General features: G+C 43.3%; 5 protein-coding genes across 35 annotated transcripts in view; all 5 read left to right on the top strand.

The window, feature by feature from the left end:
• The window catches only part of LOC120949302 (modifier of mdg4-like), a 40,524-nt gene that overhangs the window by 2,450 nt on the left and 16,102 nt on the right, over positions 1–21,972 (top strand). Inside the window, exons 5-7 of one of the 31 annotated variants that reach the window (XM_049605711.1) lie at positions 11,349–11,795; positions 11,868–12,048; positions 12,296–12,409. The exons of 14 other annotated variants lie outside the window; for them this stretch is intronic. In XM_049605711.1, the coding sequence (XP_049461668.1) occupies positions 11,349–11,795; positions 11,868–12,037 (617 nt within the window). In that variant the 3' untranslated portion in view covers positions 12,038–12,048; positions 12,296–12,409. Of the gene's footprint in view, positions 1–2,259; positions 3,640–3,909; positions 5,127–5,305; positions 5,558–5,686; positions 5,930–6,351; positions 7,380–7,648; positions 8,153–11,348; positions 11,796–11,867; positions 12,049–12,295; positions 12,410–12,828; positions 13,242–14,008; positions 14,128–14,222; positions 14,855–15,766; positions 16,408–19,397; positions 19,785–20,050; positions 20,342–20,580; positions 21,035–21,292; positions 21,806–21,972 lie in introns of those variants that run through there. 16 more of the 31 variants (XR_007451912.1, XM_049605731.1, XM_049605720.1 and 13 more) reach the window with 16 other exon arrangements.
• Positions 9,088–9,885, top strand: LOC120949309 (uncharacterized). The gene is made up of 2 exons (XM_040366530.2): positions 9,088–9,200; positions 9,508–9,885. Exon 2 carries the CDS (start codon positions 9,549–9,551, stop codon positions 9,819–9,821), a length of 273 nt encoding a protein of 90 aa, XP_040222464.1. The 5' UTR covers positions 9,088–9,200; positions 9,508–9,548; the 3' UTR covers positions 9,822–9,885.
• Positions 10,330–11,226, top strand: LOC120949306 (uncharacterized). The gene is made up of 2 exons (XM_040366527.2): positions 10,330–10,461; positions 10,592–11,226. Exons 1-2 carry the CDS (start codon positions 10,431–10,433, stop codon positions 10,948–10,950), a joined length of 390 nt encoding a protein of 129 aa, XP_040222461.1. The 5' UTR covers positions 10,330–10,430; the 3' UTR covers positions 10,951–11,226.
• On the top strand, positions 14,561–15,624 carry LOC120949296 (uncharacterized). The gene is made up of 2 exons (XM_049605769.1): positions 14,561–14,669; positions 14,984–15,624. The coding sequence occupies exon 2, from the start codon at positions 15,043–15,045 to the stop codon at positions 15,442–15,444; it is 402 nt and encodes a 133-aa protein (XP_049461726.1). The 5' UTR covers positions 14,561–14,669; positions 14,984–15,042; the 3' UTR covers positions 15,445–15,624.
• On the top strand, positions 16,316–17,873 carry LOC120949305 (uncharacterized). The gene is made up of 3 exons (XM_040366526.2): positions 16,316–16,425; positions 16,551–16,876; positions 17,005–17,873. The coding sequence occupies exons 1-2, from the start codon at positions 16,320–16,322 to the stop codon at positions 16,835–16,837; spliced, it is 393 nt and encodes a 130-aa protein (XP_040222460.1). The 5' UTR covers positions 16,316–16,319; the 3' UTR covers positions 16,838–16,876; positions 17,005–17,873.

The raw sequence follows: 21,972 nt of genomic DNA, 5'->3' as shown, positions 1-21,972 counted from the left end.
AAAATTACAATGTTTTAGGCCACTCGGCAATGAAGATGGAAGAAAGAAGATGACAAACGTTAGTGACAAGAATTGATGGGTACAACCCTGGTTCTACGTGTTAATTATGCGCTGTTACAGTATAACGATGCGCAAAATTACAATGATATAGATTACGTTTAATGTCAGTACTAGTTTGTTATACATACGTGAGTGTTACGTTACAGTTGCGAATTATTATGAAAAGTGATTTCGAGTTCATCGTATTTTGCACCGAGATGTGCTTGGAACAGCCGCGCCAACAGTATGTAAGTACAGGGATATATATAACTTAGCAAAGATCATGATCACTCTGGCCCCAATATAGATTGCCCAAAAATCATTCTAATAGAAAGAACATTTTTTGTCATCGTTTTGAAACGCAATAGCCATGGGAAGCATTTTGTGAGCAATACTTTTTTCTGCAACAGCTTATCAGGAAAGTAGTCTCGGAGCGTTGGTAACCATTTGCTATGATAAATTCGCGGTACCACTCCAGACTGCAGTCCTTACGATAGGCTGTTATGGTTCATAAACCATGTATTTATTTCATATAAACAACACTATATGTTAAGATTTATTATATAATTTTCATTTCATCTGTCAATTTCCCTTTCAATATTTGTGGTCACTTTACTGCAACCGGGTCGCGTCGCGTCGTATTTTTCCATTTCGTTTTAATGGTAGTAAAGTATGGTCTCGCGCTTAACGATTATTAAGGCATTTTGTTGTGTGTATTCAAACCGCGAACACATATTTGTTCTTAACATCAGCATTAAATTAATTAAAGTGTCATTCTTATTGAATCATCGTTGTACAAACGCAAATAGCAATATTTAATTTCCGGCTAGGATATTTTTCTCGTGTCGTAGAATAATTTTCGTCGTGGAACTTGCCACCGATCGTACGCAAATTTGTCGCTCTATCTCTCTGTCAATAGTGTATATCTGTATAAGTGATAGTTAATGGGATGTCTTAATTGATATCTCTTGCATATCGGTAAGTTCATGTGAAAACAATGAAACACGCATCTACGCGCGTCGTAACATCAGCGGAACATCAACGGAAGAGAGAAATAATACTGATGATGATGGAAAATAGAGGATCTGGTCCAGGATCTTCCAACTGGTAAAAAGGTAACAGGTGGGTATACATTTTATTTTATTTACTTATAAATAAGCATAGGTAAGAAGACACATGAGAAATTCGCTCGTACATTCCTTGCCAGAAGGTGAAAGTTTCACCTAGTTTTCATCGTTTGTCCAGACACAGATTGCCCCTGTTAAGTAAGAAAAATGTTTGTTTCTCATAATTTGCAAAATGAATAAACTGTTTTGAATTCAAGTATATGATGCCTGATATGAATATTGCTTTACGCATGTATGCATCACATCTGTGCTAAATCATTGCTTATAAACATGACTATGCTGCAAATCATCAACTTTTTAAGTATGCTTCAATGTTTATATGTTTATCAGTCTGTAAAGTAAATTAGGAGAAGCAAACATTTATCTTTGGACAGTCGCAATTGGGATCATACAACTCATATTCGGTATGCACCGGTAAGAATGTGGTCATCACGTAAGTATAATCATTCTCTGTGTATGTAGAATGTGAAAACATGTGCATAGGAAAACAGTTCGGTCTGGTTTATAGAGAGCAGAACAGTTCGCATCATTTTAAAAATTTATTTCTCGATGTGATAAAAGATCGAGATGCGAATTAAGTATCATGTGAAAAGGCACATTGGCACGTTCGCAGCAGGTCTGCGGTAATTTTAAATCTTCAGAAAATATTTGTAATTCGCTACAAATATTTCTTCATTTTTAGGAATCAAATCAGATATAAACGGACAAGCCTTGAAGGTGAAGAGAGCTACTACTCAACACTAACACTGTCCGCGTGTCGAATACATGATTCCTTTCCCTTGATGGATGACGTTCATGATGTATTTTTTAGTGCGTTAGCCCATAAAACTGTTCGTGATTAGTTTTGTAGGCGAAATATACTGTTCAGTTGCAGTAATGCAGCATATAAAATTGATGAAAAGTTTTTTTTCTTCCCTGGAAAATAAAATTGATCTTACACGAAAGTGTGACGCTTACCATACTGTATAAATACATGTTATGCAGTAAATGATGTTTTCTTTTGATTGATACCACTCTTTTTCTGATCATACTTCGACAATGAGTGAAATCTGTGCTTAAATTGCCTCTTTTCCTGTAAATTATACATTTACAGATCAAAGATCCATCCGGCTCGCCGATGTAGATGCGCACAGTTCTGCTCCTCACATGGAATTATTAGAAAGTATCAAGAAGGAAGACGATGATGTGATTGTCAAAGACGAGCAGCCCTGCGCCGCTCACGTCTCTCAGTTACCTTTACGAAATTTTAATGCCAACGAGGCCAGTTCTTCCGGAACGGCGTGGGATCAGCTAAATGCGGCCAAAAGTAGCAATAGTAGTGGCAATTCGGCCATTATCACTTGTACACGTAGAAAAAGCATGAGGATGATGGGAATGGAGGAAGCATCATCGGTTGTTTTACGAGAAAAACCGAAACTGGACGAAGGCGGCGGCGGCGTAACTGTGAGCAAGTTTCATGAGCTGAAGAAGAGCAACGGATCTCCGGCACAACGTAGCAGATGCGTGTCGTGTTACAATAGAAACATTCTGGAATCGGAGAGGCTGCCAAAACCGAAAACCAAATGGGTTACCACGTTTTGTGGGGATTGTCCAGGAAAGCCGTTTTTGTGTATTCTCTGCTTCAGTAGAATACATTGCAACAGTCGAATAGGAATCAGAGAATTGTTATAGTACTTGCTGATGCTGATGCTCGCACATTTTGTTTTGTTTTTGAAGGAAGAATCACTTCCGTTTGTTTCCATTTGAGCGTATTTCATTCGCTACGAATGCATTCCGTTTCCATTCACAATTTTTGTTACGTATTATTTTCTATGCACTAATAAGCGTTGTTGGCCTAGCCAAAAATGCCAAGCAACTGAAGCTATGTTTTGAGATATACACAATACTATTCTATTTGAACACAAGTCGATATTTAAGCTATATTAAAATACGTTGAGATTCTCTCTCAACAGATTTAAGTTCAAAATTTTACTTGAATAAGTTGACACGTTTGTTCGTGGTTTAGTTTGAAACGTGTAACACAGTTTCCAATTTAATTGGTTTTTTGCTGTAATCTATACAGCACCAAATATTTTTTTATCGCGTGATAAAATACTAAAGATACTGTTATATTTTTGAATATAGCAACTAATGCTAAGATAACGATCGAATTGATTCCTACATTAGTGTTAATGCATTCTTGAAACGGATTGACACTCTAAAATGATCCTAACATTCACAAAAAAACAATGAAACATTTCGTTGTGGAATTATCGTTTGTGGGAAGAATTCCAATTAAACTAATCAAAATCTAAAACGATGGGTACTGAGGGATTGGGTTGCTGTGAGACGACGTATGTATATGGTCCTCGTAAATGCTGCTTCTCGTGGCAAGTGCCTTATAGAGGGTATTTGAGTGAATATACACCACTATATACGAATTTGTGAAATGAAAATTATTGAATAAAGCTCATGCATTTTCCGTCTTAATATATATGTGCACGGTCTACTTTTTCGTTGTTGGTAGGATAAATGATCCGAAATTACTGTTAACTTAATCTCCGCCAGGTGCATCATTCGACTCGAACGTTTATAATTATTGTTCTGTGTATTCGTTTTCAATTTTGGAATATTGGTTTTCTTTCAACCGCCTCTCTTTATTTACAATTCTGAATGCATACACTTAGACGAGTGTTGTTTAAAAAAGTTGTACTCCAGTCCGATTTTTTCTCTTCTGCTTGGGTGTGGACACGCTTCTTTTTAGGGCATTCGTCCTCCTCTACTGTGCAACATCAACACCAAGGTCGTCTTGTTCATGCTAAATTAAATCTGGTGCAGAGGCGGCACCCGTTGCCTTCGCCGGTCGTCAAATTCAAACCAGCTCAGAAATTGGTGCTGCCCTCAACAATATCAGTATCAAGAGTTCTCAACACTCATGACGCCAAACAACAACAGCACACCACACCACCCACCCGACCAATCTACACGCCTGTATCAGACACTGTAAAGTTCATACGATCGCAGAAAAAGTGCGCCCAGCTGGTGTACGACGGATATATCTACAATCGAAAAATGATTCAACAGAACGGTCGTACCACGTGGCGGTGTTGTGATTTGCTGAAATACCACTGCAAGGCAACGTGCGTGACGAAACAGAACAAGCTGATTGGCATAAGAAGCGAACACAATCACAATGATCACTCGAGCAAAATAGAGGACAAAGCACTGTACGACTTCCCAGAGGATCTGGAAGAGTACGTGAACATCCGTACACGAGATCCGATCGACGTAAAAAATCACAAGGTGGACGTGATCGATACGGGTGCAGAGTTTAAGATAGTGGTTCGTGATCGTAGTAGTGCAATGCACCAAGCTGCCAAAGATTAGATCTGATCGAGCACGGGTTGACGAGAGAGCAAATTGATTGCGAAAAAAGTAAAATCGGTTAGAAATGAACGCGTTCATTTGATAGGGCAATTGTGCTACAAATCGGCGTGGTCACTTCAAGCTTAAACTATTCCAGTTAACTTTTTTGCTCAGCACGAGGGTTGTAAAGCAAAACTATCACTTCGTTAACAAATTGGGCTATTTATATGAATTTAGGTTTTTTGATGTACATCCTTCTCATAACGTTGTATGCAAAAAAGCGAAAGAGAGAGAGAGAGTAAGTTAAACTCGTGGACGAGGATCGTATTTAATGTGACGAACAGACGAAAAATGTAAATTAAATAATTTTCTCCTGTATTTAATCGGTAGTTATGTACTACAAAATGGCAGTACTAGATAATACAACATCATAGTCTCAGTAACTTGTAGAAACGTTAAAGAAACCGAAATGTTTAGGACATCTGGAAAACTGAATCTGGGTGAGATAAAGATACATTTGCATTACTACTTTGCTGGATAATACCTATCGAAATGAAAGAGGAGAAAAGTGTGAATTCGTATTCGTTAGAATAAAGTAAATCTATATAACGTGGATCGTTGCGTAGTACTAACTCAATAATACATAAAATACTTCATACCAAAGACAAGAAACTTGTGAATATCGTAAATCATTAATTAGATACATCTGTGTGTTGCAATTTCTCTCTACACTCCTCCGTAATGGTTGCTCGTCATTGCCTCCACCCAACACCCCCCATACACACTTCCGGAAGAAGACGACAACTATCTGTTCGGGCTTGATATAAAGCGGCCAGTGGTGGTGAATGGCGGCAAACATTTGTTCCTCGGCAGCCGGAAAGGCGGCCTGCAGCTCGTGCACGACAATTATCTGTATCGGTCGAACCTGCGGCGCCAGGGTCGCAACGGAGATGTTCTGTACTGGGAATGTATCTACAACCGGGGTCAGAAGTGCCGCGGTCGGCTGAAAACAATTGGAAACCAAATTATGATCACGAATGGACGAGGTAGGTTTGTTTTTGTGTGTGTATCCTGTATGTATTTCGAAACATGGTATCTGCGCCAATTTCCCTTAATTTTTCAAAGCCTAACCACCCCTCTTCTTTACCTTACCATTTCATTCTTTTCTCTTTCAGTGGAGCACAACCACCCCAATGACCATAAGCGCATTGTCAATGCGACGCTTTGCGGAAGCGTAATTGTGAAAGATATCTGCACTTTGTAAAGTTGTTGTCTCTTGCAAAAGTGTGCTGTAAAGTTTGCTCTCTAGTGGATGTTGTAAAAGAAGTATTTCGAGATGTATTTAATTTTATTAAGCAGAACGATGGAGTTCAATTCGATTTACAAAATAAATGTAAAGGAGATAATCTGTAGGAAAAGCGGGGTTTCAATACTCAATTCTCAATACTGTGTTTTTACACTTCCAATGTCCTCTACATGTATAGTTGTATGTGCTCAGCAAGTGGCAGCCAATTGTTGGATCTAGTTATTGTCCATCGTATAGGATGTGGAGTGAAAAAAAAAGAATTATGAGCACCAACCTAGAATAAACCAATAAATGGCAGCAGCTTGGTGTCAGAGTAATGACTGCTTTTAAAGACTGCTAATAAAAATGCCACTACATCCGACAAATCGCAACACACATGCATAACTAACCTCACCCCTTTACTTGTGAGTGGATCATAAGTTACAATGCCTTACCATCACCACCCAGCACATTCAAACCTCCCCCCTGGTAGGCGATACCCCTACTAACCAAGAATATGTATTTTTATTTTCTTCCAATAATTGTGGAAAAAAGCTACATCACCTGTGTTGGAAGGTATCAACACCATCACCACCACCACAAACATCACCACCAACTGTCCACCATCGTCGAATTGCCCGATGGCGCCAAGCTCGATGGTGGACTCAACGGTTGAGCTAAAGTTCATCAAAAGCCCCTGGTCCACACCGTGTCTGGTGCTGAACAACTTTCTTTACAACTGTCACAGCACACGTGGCGATATCGGCTACTGGCGGTGTCATAACTATTCGCGCAAGGTGAAAGAGGAACGGTGCCGCGCACGCTGCGTAGTCAAGAGCGGGCGGCTTAGTGCCCTTACCGGCGCGCAGCACAACCATCCACCGCACACGGAGAAAATTGAACGAATAGCGCGCCGCAACTATGCCGACGAGCAGCAAGAGCTGGAAATGATGCGCATACAGCAGCAACAGCAACAGGAACAACAACATCCCATTCAAGCTAGTAGCGATGATATTTTGCTCCTGATGGCAACCAATCCTCAGAATGATAATAATGGTGCTACCTCTGCCGGTGGTCAGCAGCAGGTGCAGGTGCAACCAATTATGCGCACCATTAGACAACAAACGCACTCGACCACGCTCGAGGTAGCGAGTGCACCGATGATATCATCCGTAGCAACTGCCGTACTTTCGCCGGCGATCACCGATCTCATAAAGATGGAAGATTATGATCTGCCGACGGTGGAGTTGTAGTTTCTGGTATCGTCGGGTTGGGGCGACGAAAGGGCGTCGTCAATGCCGCAGAGCAATAGCTACTAACAAAAGAAAGCAGCAACAAGTGTAGGAGCAATAATGATTGGAATTTGTGCAACAAGCAATCTTTATACGGTGTGACTTACAAATACACTGTTCACTGAGAAAACTTAAGTCATGTCACCGTCAACGTGTGCAATATTAGTATTTATACCCAGCATTTGAAACAAACGTAAATGTGCATCCCTAAACGGGCCAAAACGAAACAGTATTTTTACCTCTGAGCCAAGTTTTCTTATATAGAATAAAAGCATAACCGCTCCATCTCTATTTATTCGCGCAAGGTGGTGTGCCTCATCCAAGGAAAAACGATATGTGTACTTCATATTATTCGATTCAAGCACACATCCCAGAAAATAACATATTTTTCTTTAGCAGTTTTGTTATAGTGTTATTGCCAAGCATCTCCAAGCCGTAGGATAAGTTTGTGTTAATGAGCAATTTTATCTTCCCATTTTTTCTTTCCCGATCTATACTACGACACAACTACGACTACAACTACGCCAAAATGATGCGTTCTTCACGACACTTCGCGCTAGAAGCCACACATACCAGCCCGAAAGCACACCTCTTCATACGCAGCCAGCGCGGCCTACCCTTGCTGGTGAAGAACAAGTTCATCTACCGGTGCGAACGGACGCGCAACCATCGTTCCTATTGGTTGTGCACCCGGTACAAGACGCACAAGTGTACGGGACGCATCATTTGCCAGAACAATACGGTGCTGAAGGAAACCGAACACTGCCACATGGACGACAGCCGACGGTTGCACCATTCCGAGCTGAAGCTGGTCGATATGTCCCAGATAGACATCGAATGCTGGGTAAAATCCGTCCCGCCACGGTTTTCCTCTAGCGCTCGCAAATCGACTTCCTCAATCTCATCGTCCCGGATCAAAGCGGAGAAGCCCGATCAGGAGTTGGGTTGTTTGCTAACGGGCAAGTTTTAAGTGCAACGGAAGAGGTTTTTGGCGGCGCATAGAAGCATTTTGCTGCATCGAGAAAGTGTTGAATAAAACATAAAGAAAACTTTTTTAATCCGAAGTAACTATCTTTTGCGTATCTTTTTTATCTGCTAAGGATTTTATAATCTTAAAATTCAAATTTTTATCAGCTTCTCACACTGACGCATTTTTAACTTTCTACTTAGAGTTTATTCTCAGCCAGCGTGGTTATCCTCTGCTCGTGGTGGGCAATTTCCTGTTCCGCAAAAATCGTGACAAATACTGGCGATGCATACGGTGAGTCTTTGATGCTGTGTGGTGGTGTTGTTTGTACCCCTTATTACCTCCTAAAAACATAAATGCCCCCCGTACGAGGTGACTAACGCTTATACCAATTTATGTTTCATTAAATTACAGCTGTACAAAGCACAAGTGCCGGAGTCGTTGTATAATTAAGGACAAGGGTGTAGTGGTAAACATCGGCAAGCATACGCACGGTCCGGAAACGGCCAAAATTCAAATGGGACGCAACATCCGCGACAGTGCCGAGGATGATCCATTGGCGTCTGACGACTGCTTCGGGAAACTGAAAGCTGCTAAACATAAACCCTTCTTGCCGCGACAATCCCACTGCAAAGTTTCAGCCAAGATTCAATAAAGGTCGCAAAAAGCCTACTGGTGCGATGCCACAAGCCAATCGTGATCCTCTTCCGTAACCGGAATTACATTCTCTTTTTGTAGGTGTGTATGTTTGTATGCGCGCGCGTGTGTGTAGTTGTTTAGTATAATTTCCAATTTAGTTTTCTTTTAATTTAATTTCTATTTCACATCCCATCATTTATTCCAGACGCAATTTGCCCAACTTCCAAAAGCCGGATTCGGCCAGTTTACTCCCTGCTGGACGAAATGAAACCGATGCCCAAGGTTTGGTACACCGCACCATTGACCTTCGTCGTGAATCGACGTGGCACGCAGAATCTGCACTTCCGGGGCTACGTTTATGTGCGAAAGACAACCCACCACCGAACGATGAACTGGGTGTGCTGCAAAGGCGCCACCAAGCTTGGCAATTGCAAGGCACGTGTCTCTACAGAAGGAGATTCAAAGATACGTTTCGGTGCTCAACGGCACAATCACAAACCACTAAAGTAAGGACACACGCTTTGGGGGTCTACTGAATAATGAATTAATCCATACTGAATACTGAATTAAGGAGCGAAATTGATTGATAATAAAATATGTTAGTTGTTAGCAATAATAAAAAGCGCGCTGCTGTGTAGCGATTGTCAAATATCTTCGAAACAAAAACTCTACCACTGTAATTGGTCCAGCCAGCTGGTGGGGGAGTGTTATAGATACAACCTTCATTATAATGCAATAGTTTGAGTTCTAGTTCTAGAGCTAGTTTTACGTTAATTTAGTAACTCTGCTTTTGGTTTGTTTGTTTTTCCGTAGCTGCTGCTCCACGGAAAAAGGGCGCGCGGCGTAACTCGTTCATGTACGATCTGCCCTACGAAATGATCAACAATCGCAAGGGCGGTTTGAACCTTCACTTCCGGGGATACGTGTATCGGCGGAAAACCAACTTCTCCCAGACGACGAACTGGGTCTGTGCGAACCCGCTAACGAGCCTGAATGGCAATGCGATCGGTTACCCGGGCGCTTGCGCCGCTCGCTGCATCACGGACGGTGCCGGTGGCATACGGTTCAGTAAAAAATGGCACAACCATGGCCCGATCGCGGTTATTACAGAGGTTGAAGAAGACTAATGATAAGTTTGGTGTTGACTTTCGCCTATCAATAGGCGTGGAATAAAATACCTTCCAGCTTTAACCTTTATGTTGTCGTTTCTTTCTGTGATACTAAATAAAATTCCCTTTAGATACTTCAAATTTCCTTTTCAGCCTCATCTAAACTATATATTAACGCTTTCTGTCTTCTTTACCTAGCAGCAGCAGAAACACCACCACCACCATCACCTCCAACACAGGACGATCATGCGTTGTTGCAGCGGCAAGGTGTTTGGTTGAAGAAGCTACCATATAGTGTGGTTGCAGACGCGTGTGGTAATCGGATGTATCTGCTTGGCTACACCTACCGGAAAGCGGCCAGCTTTCGGACCACAACCGATTGGGTGTGTGTCTGCAATGAGCTACAGCACGCCACCAACGGACGCTGTTTGGCACGGCTGGTACAGCGCATGGAAGACGGTGCTTTGAAACTGAACCGACACCTGCACAACCATGCACCAGAGGAGAAGAAAGTGAACGCATAGGAGGTCCGAAAACAATATACACAAACGAACTGAATCTGTTGATTGATCGCAATAAATGAGAAGAGAGAGAGAGAAGGTTTAGCGATGGGGAACCACGTACGTCATGTTGTTGTGTCCCCGCTGTTATGCTCAATGTAGGTTTAAAATCATTGTAACACATGAGTGCTCTGTTTTTAATATCTACTTTTAAAAAAATCTATCAGACTCATGCAGCACTGCTTGCCTAACTTATGTTTCTTCTTTGCTTTGTTTCTACCTTTACAGTGGGGCTAGGAAAGTGGACAATCATTGCAACGAACAGCGACGGTGGCGGTAGCGATGATGACGAATCGGAGGACAATGTGGCCGTGTTTTCCAGGACGATGCGCGGTAAAGAGCAGCTAGTCTACAAGGGCCAACCGTTCGTGTTCGAAAAGCTCGTCCTCACGACGGGCGGTCAGTCGAAGAAGATATGGCGCTGCAATCAATGGTGGAACCAGAAGTGTCGGGCGCGGGTGTACACCATCGACGATCACATCACACCCCTAAACCGGTACCACACGCACAGCGACATTGTGAAACGGAAGCAGCGCGTAGTCAAACGGGACAAAACGTGCGATACCGGTGGTCCAGTCGACAAATGATGCTAAAGAAAGGGAGAGATAGACAGAGCGCATGCTGTGTTTAAGCGCATAGAGCCCCCTGCAGCCTTGTTGGGTTCCTTCCTTCAACCTTTAACGCGTGGCTTTAGGCAGCATCTCTCATTTGTATTTTGTAGTTTCCTATGTGTGCATGTTGTGATAAGAGACCGTGGAATGGAAACGAGGATACTTGTGACTAAATTTTAAGGATATTAGTTTTATTTTAATAAACTCAACAGTGGGAAACTGCTCAAATACTTAGTCATAATCGCCCATGTAGATCGATGCTTTTGGAAGATAATTTGTAACAATTTTAAACTGTAGAGCTACTCCATTAAATAAGCAGTGGATAACACGTTACTAATAGTACACCTGATTTGTTCCATCTTTCTTTACCGCAGGTGCCAAAACGACGGACAGCATTCCCAAAAAAGCGGCCACCATTTCAGATGCACGACAGCTGCGGCGGCAATCACGAACAGCTCAACCAACTGCACAACTACCACCACCTCCTACACCACCACCACCACCTCCACATCCGCCATCGCACGAATCCAGCCTCAACCAACCAGCGACCGTATCGGTGCAAAATGATGCAAAGAAAGGTGAGATCGACAGCAAACAGAAAATGATGGAAAAGAAGGTCCCACTGCACGCGGGTAGCTCCGTGTACATCGCAACCAAGGATCTGCTGTCGATCTACACCTCCAAACCGGCCGTCTACACTGGTCGGCTTATTCAGCTGATGTTCGGATTGGACACGCTAAAGATCAGTTGCCTCGATAGCAAAGAGAGGGCGAACACTGACTTGGTCCCGCTGGATCCGACAACACTGGAAGCTGTGATAAGTAAGTTGTTGTGCAGTGAAATTTTAGCATTCATTTTAATGATGCCTCTCTTTCTTCCTTTACCTTCTTCAGCCCATATTGTTGACGTGTTCCAGCAGCAAAAGCAACATATAACGCCAGGCATGGTGCGCAATTTCATACGCAATCGGTTAGACCTGTTGCGAACTAATCTTGACATCGACAGTAGCAGTCAGTCGTCTGCCAGAAAGGAGTCGAAGAAGAAGAGAAACATCCGACAGTAGAGAATAATGCTGTAAGCTACGTTCTACTTGATCTCTCGCTCTAACGCTTTAAACACTTCCACAACAATTTTACCTGCAATCGCGCCAGTAATGAGCAATAAAAATTGATTCTAATTATCACCCTAACATAGTTCCTAACATCAGTGGATAGTACAGTGTTCAAATATTGCGATGTACATATTTCTTTTGCATTGATTGCTAATGCTTAAAACGAATCTTATGCTCACCACCTGTTATGTTATTTTTCTTTACTTTCAGACAACAATTATGCAGTGCGTCAAAAAAGTTCCCGGATCTTCATCCCGATTGACCACTCCGAGGCGATGTTTTCCGAAAGCTCCAGCGGTACCAGACAGTTGCTGTACCAAAACCATGTGTTCCATCGCAACATCAAGTCGGGCGATACCGAGTACTGGCGCTGCTCCAAAGCGATGCGGCTGAAGTGCAAGGCAACGATCGTCACGAAGGGAAACATGATGCGCTTCAACGGTCAGGCTCACAATCACATCCCAATGGAACGGCTCACTTACGGGTTGGGTGTGAATGTGAAGCGCAATCTGAAGAAAAGCGAAATGTTGTGCCAATTCAGAAAATAAACTTACAACAAACGCATGTCTGGTGTGTTACATGCGAGAAGATCGCGTGAAGATCACCCCTGCCTTTGACGTTCATTGATCGCTGTAAATTGTTTCTTCTACCATAATAGCATGCTCGTTCTAATGTGTTTTGTGTAGTGAATAAATAATGATTGATATTGATTTGTCTCTATACGATCCTCACTTCTTTTCCAGCCATCTTCATAGCGATCGGTCCGGAAAAGCAACTGATTCGGCTGAGAGGAAAACTGTACCAGAAAACGATCGGTCGTGCGTATCGGAGCGTGTGGACGTGCATCGAGTACGGTTGCCCGGGCGAGATCCTACTGAAGGAGCTGAAGGGTGGGGAGATACGAATTACCAGCGCACACAACGACGACTGCACGTCGGACTACTTTAAAAACCGTCCTGCCAATCAGATGTATCTGAACGAAAGTGAAGTGACGCGTTTAGAGCTAAGCCTAGCGAACGGGGAAATGTTCGACGGCAGTACTGTGGCGGCCAATACGATTGTGGACATTAATGAAGATTACTGAACTTGAGGAAGGCCGAACAAACAAACAAAATGCAAACATTTGTACGAATAAACCTTACTTGCTGTCGGTGTTTTTAATGCGTTCAAACAAACAATGCTGAAGCGTAGAAGTAGAAGATCTTTGAGAACAGAGTGCTGGTAGTGTCGCATGCAACGGCTGCTGCCTAATGCGCTTTTCATATTTTTATTAATCTTTCTTTTTTCTCTCTCACCACTTTTGCTGTTTACAGATGCGGCACGTTTTATCGTGGGAGTTCGTGGCAGTCGCAAGCTAAAGGTGGGCGATTATTCCTTCACCAAGAACAAGGAGTGTACCGACAAAACGTACTGGTCCTGTGCGCGAGCAGGAATGCATCGGTGCAAGGCGCGCGTCGTTACCTTCATGCACAAGAGCGGCGAGCTAACGTACATACTGCGCAACGCAACACACAATCATGATCCATTTTAGAAGAGGAAGTGTAGTCAAGTGTGTACCGCTACTGTCGCACTATCGTGGAGTAGCGCGCATTTGGTGGATGCGCATTACTTAAGGGGGCGGGTGCGCTTAGCGTAACAACTACTAAAAATGGACTATCCACAACCAAGGTCATGTAAATGCTGAGATACAAATGAAGTGAAAAACATGTTTCATTGTAATAACAGTTTATGAAGGAAATTGCGAAGGAAAACTGATTTTGTAAAATAATAAAACTAATTTTACCACACCCTTTAGCCCCTGCTGTGTGGAATGTTGTTGATCCTGTTTGAGAGTGAACTCTCTCTGTGTAGTACATTTAACATGATTGTTTGCTTACATTATTAACTGTTTTCTCTTTTCTTTGCATGCCATTACTCCGCCAGATAACAAAGTAGTTTACATCGTCGGACAACGGGGCAGCATACTGCTCTCGGTCAACGGTTATCGCTACGTAAAGAATCGCAAGTCCCAATCGAAAACGTACTGGATTTGTGCGAAAAAGGTATGCTATCTTTCAATAAATAAGAACAGAAGCGATCCATTTCAATGTACCACGGTAACATCCTTCTCATACTCATGCTGTATCGTCTTTTGTAGGGAAGCTTAGGATGCCGGGCACGCATTACTACCGCATTATCGTCAAGCAACGACAGTACTCCGAAAGTAATACTGAACACTGGCACGCACAACCACGGACTGGTAGCGAAACAGGACCAGGATGTTAAAAACACAATCTCGCACAAGTACCGAGTGCTTTCGGGTGCGGATAAATTACACACTCCACGAAGAAGTGTCACCAGTGGCAGTACATCGCCAAAGATGACGTTGTTAAATAAGAAGCTTCCGTACATCGAGCTAGCACTTTCGATCGGAAAATCGAAACCAAACTCATCCGTCGGTGGAGCAGCATCGTCGAGACCGGTGTATACGTCACGCCAGACAGCAGAGACGCCTAAGCGCGATGCCATCATCACAAGCCCTACCCTACAACATGCTGGAAAGAAAAAAACACCTTCAAAAGTGGTCCAAAATACGTTGGAAAAGGTTTTCGTCGTTCCAAAGTCGGAATCGAACAATAGTAGCTGCTGAACGATGCACACTTCTCCTACTTCTTTGCTGCTAAACCTCTAAAGAATCGCTTTACTTTTTCCATCAATCCCGAATCACTTCGGATCAATGAAATCAAATAAAAACGTACCATACGGTCCATATTGAGACAGGAAGAGAGACAGAGTGAATCTATGTTGTATTAAAGTCACTAGACTCATAATTTAAATGGTTTTAATAGTAGTGCTTTAGCTCCGTACCATTGGAACAGCATACTAATTATTTTTAATTTTTTTTCTCACTTGCTACAGATATCAGAAAGGCGCGTGAAGGGAAACAGTCGCCAAACGTGACTCACTTTCAGTTGAAGATGGATAACGAGCGCAATCCGTACTTCAAGTTACAACTACACGGACAACCACAACAACCCAAGCTGAAACTCAATAAGAGTCCAGCAAAGACGGATAACGCTCACCGTTCACCGACACTTACGGTTCGCAAATTTAACAAACCCGTTGCGGTGGATGCGAACAAGATACAGTACACCAATGGCCGTGGGAACAATGTGCTGATGTACGATGGACATCGCTACATCAAGAACAACTGCTATGGCGGTAAAATGTACTGGAAATGTAGCAAGTGGCACACCAACTGCAAAGCACGTGCCATCACCTCGGTTTCAAATCCTGAACAGTGTGTGTTGAAAAATGCGCACAACCACGACGTACCGAGGGAAGATATGGCGAGCAATATACGCAAAGACTGGGAGTAGATGTGTGCGTGTGTGTGTGTGTATTTCGAACTACTGTTACTCGAACACGTTAGGTCTTTTAAGAAATTTACTTGTAATCATTCAAGAAAGTTAGCCAACCATGTTCTTTGTATAATAAACGAGCAATGGTGAATTGCATTAACTTACTGTGCGTGACTGCAACGAACCGTGCAACCACAATTTCCCATTCCCTATATGCATTCGTGTAAGAAAGAGAGGAGAGAAATAGAGAGCAGGAGGGAGGAGAGAGTATCTATTAGCTTTTGATTTTCTTGAATTCTATTTCTCTCTATTAACCAAACACATGCGCTTTTACTTGCAGGTTGTGTAATGTCCGTTGTAGACGCGAACTGGTATCCATTGCGAATGGGCGGCGACTCCACTCATGGATCATTCCGGGCACCGAAGTTCACGTACAAGCAGTCGCAACGCAGCGGTCGCCAACTGCTAGTCGTCAATGGGATCCACTTCTTCCGCAACCGTGAGCGGAACGGTAAACAGTACTGGAAATGCAATCAGTACTACAAATGCAAGTGCCCGTGTATCGTCCTGATCAATACAGCTACATCTCAACTAAGCATAAAGCACAACCACAATCACGAAACCACCACCGGTACTGCGGAGGAAGAATCTGTAATGCAGGGCCGGAGTCGAACCGGCCACCAAACTGGGTCTTCCAGTGTAAGGTCATTCCCTGGCCGGTTGCTCAATGGAGGCGGTGGAAACAAAACGACGAATCGACGAGCGACGACGATACCGAGCGATGGACGACGAGTCGATCGGTACGAGTCTTTGTCAGTTGAAGCCCTAGGAAGCGCTTCTTCGTCGTCGCACGAGGGAAACGCTGCCGATGGGCATTGCTAAACAAAACAAAAATGATGACGACTTTCGCTAGCGCTTCGTATCATGGTGGACAATTACAATTCTCAAATAAATTACCAACGCTGACGCTATTGTCGAAGATGTTTCTCTGTCACATATGTATGTACTTATAGTGTGTGTGTACATGGTTATTAACGATGATCGCACCACCGCTTCGGTCACTTTCTATATCTTTTATTAATTTTTTTTGTCACTCTTTCTGGCCTCTTTTCCATCCACAACAGTGAACCCACACATTGAGATCTACACGACCAAATCGTTCCGAGGACGGCCAGCCATCATCGTCGACAAGCAAAAGTACCTGCTGATGTCGGAAAACAGCAAGCGGATCGTATGGCGCTGCTCCTCTATGGCAACCGAAAAGCTCAAGTGTCCGGCGCGTATTATGCAGTACAAAGACACGGATCAGTATACGTTCCCGGACAAAAGTGTCCACCAGCATGCGCCGCTAAAGCGCTACAAGAACATTAACTGTCAATCGTCGATCGATATAATGATGCACCACCATTAACATAATACAAAGCGCAGACAAACAAACGCACACAACACCGTAAGTGGTATTACTCTTAAGCTAAAGAAAAGAACGATCACTTTCATTTGAATGTTCTTTTAGTTTGTTTTGTATGTTTGCTCATGTTTTTAGGCATGATAATTATTTGATTCTTTTTCGTATTTCAGCATCTGTACTCACACACGCGAAGTTCACGAAGAATCTACGTTCTTAGTAAAGAAAACGAATATTGATGCCAGGACGTGACCAACCACCATTTTCACAGCTTCAATCGAACCAATCGAGGAAAACAATGAACACGTGCGCTATAATGAACGTTGTGCCAGGTGCATTGCCATTCCTTTAAGTAGGGAAGGTTTCGATGCACCGATCGTACAGATGCCAGATTTTAAATTCCTGACGACACTTCAAGCCATTTAGAAAAAAACGATCAATTAACAAAAAGATTAACACTAACTAACCGTTTTCATTTCGTATACACACGGGCTTGTTAGAATAATTTCAATTACCACGAAACTGACAATTCAATCGAGAATCAAATCTCGTTTACCATCGGCTCCCGTCCAGAAGTATAGTTTCGCATTAATTACTAAACAAAAACGCCCCACCTGTATTTGTTAGTTTTGCTAAGCAGCCGATGATGATGATCGATAGTAGTTGGAATGGTGTACTGTATAGCAGCTCGAATATGGCCAAGCTCCTTGCTGTACCGCAAAGAAAAGGTCATTTAGGAAGGGTGACACCATCATTTAAATCGGTTGAGCCGTGTATGTAAATAATTTAATAATTTGTGTACCGTGTTAGTGGTGTTTCTGGGTACCCCCGATGATGGTACCTTTTCATTGATGTGTTGCGGGTATATGTTGCAACACGCAATCACATATCCACCCGAGCAATATTATACAATCGAGCCAAAAGATTGTAAATAATGCTCAACAAAAAGATGGTTTACAAAACTGGAGGAATAAACCAATAAATGATTTATTTTGAAATGAAAAGGAAAGCTCTTAATAAAAAAAGAAACATTGACAACGTTGGATTATGTATTTATTCTTCTTCTTGTATTTCTCAAAGCAGTAGTAGCTAGCAGTTAAAAACAATACGTCTGCAAAGTATTTAAAACAAAAACTTCATTCAAATAATAAATGTTTTTCTTTTACCTTTCCTTCCACATGTTTTGTTCCGTATTGTCCAAAGGCGACGGCACACACGATATGGCACTGCGCTTCCGGACCAGTCAAAAGGGCAAGCTGCAATTATCGTACGGTGGATTTTACTACTGCATGGAGAAAAAGATACACCACAAGGAGTACTGGCGCTGTATTTATTACACGACCAAGATCAAATGCCACGGCCGGTTACACCGGTTCGACAACAAGGTGCATCATATGGGCGCGCACAACCATGCGCCCCAGCTGTTTAAGCGTGCCGATTACAAACGGCTGTCGGAGATCATCATGTCGGACAAGATCCTTCCGGATCATGCGACCAAAAGCGAACCCCTTTAACGGGCTAACACCAACAATAGCTCGCAGATAAATATAAATAAAAATAGCAATAAACGATCTGTGCATTGCCTAATGTGAAACAGCTTTGCTGTGATTTGCGCGAGTTTTACATAAATATAAGTGGGCATAGTAGTTTTTTTTCTGTTCCCGACGATCGATGCAAACAAAGAGACATGATTGTACTAATATATTTTTTTTTGTATCACCATCTTCTATTCGATGGGGATTTTATTTCTGCACAGTTAAAGTGATGCCTATCCCGATGGAGTTCAACACCTGGCTCGTGGTGGAAAAATCGGTACTCCAGTACACGACAACGCAACGCGGCCGGACGATGCTCATCTTCAGTGGCTACAAATTTGTGGAAAATCGGCAGAGCAAAAGGAACATATTCTGGCGCTGCGCCCGTTACGTGAAGCATGGGTGTCGGGCGGCTTGTGTAACGTCGAAAAACTGTGCCGGCAACGATCAGTCGATCCGGCTGACCGGTATGACCCATAGCCATCCACCGGAAGATACAGCAACGGCAAGGTTAACCACTCATTATCCTCCAGTCGTTGCACCAACGAATGCTATGTAAAAGAGCAGGGGCTATTTCATCCAGAGGATGAGGGGGCAGCAGAGTGTCAGCATACTACGACGGGCCTTTATGCGACTGATAATTGGTGGCACTCATGATCACACTCACACACGCATTCACACACACACACACACACACACACACACACACACACACACACACACACACACACACACACAACATTCAAAATTTAAACCGAAATCAATGAGCAAACCAACTGCAACCGTTATTGGGTTGATTTTTAAAAGAACAGAGATAAAGAACGAGTACAATGGTGCGACTCGTGTTGTCACCTAACCAAAAAACACACGATCTTTTGGAAATAAATAAAAGAAAAAAAGCATGACAGCATGTGGTGTACGTATACTTTACAACGCCTTATATTCATTGACAGTGTGTCGCTTACAAAACATTTTTTAGTGTAGTTGTGACATTTGTTCTAACAAGTTTTCCCTTTTCTCTTTCATTGTAGCAATGGGCGAATCCTATTCGCTTTATCCGGAAAGCAGCGCCGGAGCCGGTGGAGAGGGGGAAGAACAGGGGCAAGAGCTGGAGATGATAGGTGGCCAGTTTCACGCAGGCAGCATGTTTTCGTTTGGCGTTTCGCAACGTGGCGCCAAGAAGCTCATCTACGATCGGTACGAGTACATAAAGGATCGCGAATTTCCGCTCTCCACCAATTGGCGGTGTGCCCTGTTTAAGCGTTTCAATTGCCGTGCCCGGGCCATAACCAAGGTGAAAAATGGTAAAACGTTCGTCCGGCTAACAAACCATGGCCATAATCACTCGGACAAGGCGTATCGCAAGACACAGAAATCGGTTTACGAATAAAGTTGCCGCCCCGCGTGCACACTGGAAATGTGTTTTCTTCTGCAAGTGTGTCATCATAGGCACTAGTTTTTGTAGCTTTTTTTGTTTGTGTGTGTAGAACATCGTATGTGTTTTGTTTACAAACCTCAATACTAAATGGTAGTATGATCATCAACTGGCGATCATACACGGCATTTATGTATAAAGGCATGCGATCATACACGGTATTTATGTGTACCAACGGGAGCGTTTGTTGTGTTTGCATACCATTTATTTTAACACTCACTCTCTCACCCTTTTCAATCTCTTTTCCAGGTGGCTACCATGCGGCCATTTTCGGTATTACGAGACGAGGGCACCAGATGCTGCTGTACCGTGGGCATCGTTACGTGCGCGAGAAACAGAAGGGCGACATTTCGAACTGGAAGTGCTCGATGCATTCCAAGTATCACTGCAAGGCGCGTGCCGTCTCGCGCAAGCGCAATGGACGGGAAATGATGCGCCTTACGCACGAGGAGCACACGCACGAGGTTTTCCCGGAGAATGTGGGAAAAATGAAATATTGAAATAATAAATCAACACCAAGCGTTCGTTCGTTCGTGTGTAATAAAAGATGCGGGTGTAATAAAACAGGTTCGGCGTAATTCGTTGGGGTGTGTAATAATTGTTTGTGCTTTCGTGTTTTTTAAACAGCTTTTTAATTTAAATTAACTTTACCATCTCATCACTCTAGGGATCGTGTTAAGAATTCATCCTGCACACGCACCACATGTAAAATATGTCCAGCGAAACCCTCCCGATTCTTTCACTAATTTGCAATTCTTTTTTTTTGCGTTTGCTTGTAGGTACGTTCATACCGGCCACCTTCGGGAAAACGCGCCGCGGACAGCTCAAGCTACTGTACGATGGACACGCGTACACACGGGATCGGCAGTCGGCCAAAACGTGCAACTGGAAATGTTCGCTCTTCACCCGGTACCGCTGCCGGGCGCGCGCCGTTACGAAGGATATCGGTGGCTTCGTGCACATGAAAGTGACGAACACGTCGCACTACCATCCCAAAGAGGAGTACAAGATGAAGCTCAAGAAGGAACCGCTCTAGGATCCGTAGAGTGGCGGAGGATGAGGAGAGGAGGTGGAGCAATAGGGACTAGATCGCAATGAATAGAGCTGCATCGATACACTTCCTTACCTGCTGAATGTAGATTCGATGTATGTTTGCTTTACAATTACAACTAGTGCAAGTTTACAAAAAGGGAACCAATTGATGTGTATTAGTGATGTATAAAGCACAGTTCGACACTCCCTTTCCATCACTGGAACACTCAAAAGCTTGTGTGTGTGGTTGTGTTTCATTTCCTTGGCTAAATGTGACATTCTCACATGCGCACACGGGAGACCATCTCCCTTCGATGACAACAGACCGATTTAGATCGGTGTATCAGTTTGCGTCTGCTAACAGAGCAGAGAGCGCAGACAGATAACTGCCACCGCAGTCCTATAATACCAACCTCTACTGTATGTGTATGCGTTTGCTTTCCCGTTGTCACGTTGCAGGTGCTCCGAAGACCCGGGACGATGGTAACATTCAGCGGGCCTGCTTCGAGTTTACGACCCGTGGGACACAGTGCCTGGTGTACGACGGATATCTGTACAGCAAGAACAAGACGTTCGAAAATGGGACGCGTGTCAACTGGAAGTGCCGGTTCTATCACCGGCTGCACTGCAAGGCCCGGGCCCAAACGCGGCTCATCGATGGCGTCGAGTACGTGAAGGTGTTCAAGAACGAGCATACTCATCCGCAGGAGGCCAAGTCGGTGCGCCGGCGAAAGCGAAAAATTAAGCTTGAACCCATGATGGATCAAGACCAAACGGCGGCCCATCTTGCCGGGCTGCAGCTACCTTAGGCGCGTAGAGCGTGTATGGGAATTGCAATGCATAACACACAGGTTTGTTGGCAATGGAAGAGGAGGTACGAGTGTTATATAGAATCTGATCTGTGTGTGTGTGCCGTGATTTTTCTCTCTTTCGGTTATTTCCAGATAACAATAAAAAGTCAGTATAATTGTACACGGGTGTGAATTGTTTTAAAATACATTTGGCAGCATTATGCAAACATGAAATCGCAACGCCAGTGTTGCTCCTAGCAATTGTATGCAAACACACACATATACACGTAGACACATATTAATTAGCCCGTCTTTTTTTTTTTTTTGGTTGCTCCCTCTCCTTTCAGA

This window comes from Anopheles coluzzii, chromosome 2 (genome assembly GCF_943734685.1).
Source record: "Anopheles coluzzii chromosome 2, AcolN3, whole genome shotgun sequence".
Classification (NCBI taxonomy): Eukaryota; Metazoa; Arthropoda; class Insecta; order Diptera; family Culicidae; genus Anopheles; species Anopheles coluzzii.
This window is presented reverse-complemented; position numbering and strand designations above follow the sequence as displayed.

Coding starts and splice junctions, on each gene's coding strand:
- LOC120949309 (XM_040366530.2), top strand. CDS start 9,549: ATGTACGATCTGCCCTACGAAATGATCAACAATCGCAAGGGCGGTTTG.
- LOC120949306 (XM_040366527.2), top strand. CDS start 10,431: ATGTTGTTGTGTCCCCGCTGTTATGCTCAAT. Junction 10,462..10,591: donor TCCCCGCTGTTATGCTCAAT/GTAGGTTTAAAA, acceptor CTACCTTTACAG/TGGGGCTAGGAAAGTGGACA.
- LOC120949296 (XM_049605769.1), top strand. CDS start 15,043: ATGGATAACGAGCGCAATCCGTACTTCAAGTTACAACTACACGGACAA.
- LOC120949305 (XM_040366526.2), top strand. CDS start 16,320: ATGATGACGACTTTCGCTAGCGCTTCGTATCATGGTGGACAATTACAA. Junction 16,426..16,550: donor GATGTTTCTCTGTCACATAT/GTATGTACTTAT, acceptor CATCCACAACAG/TGAACCCACACATTGAGATC.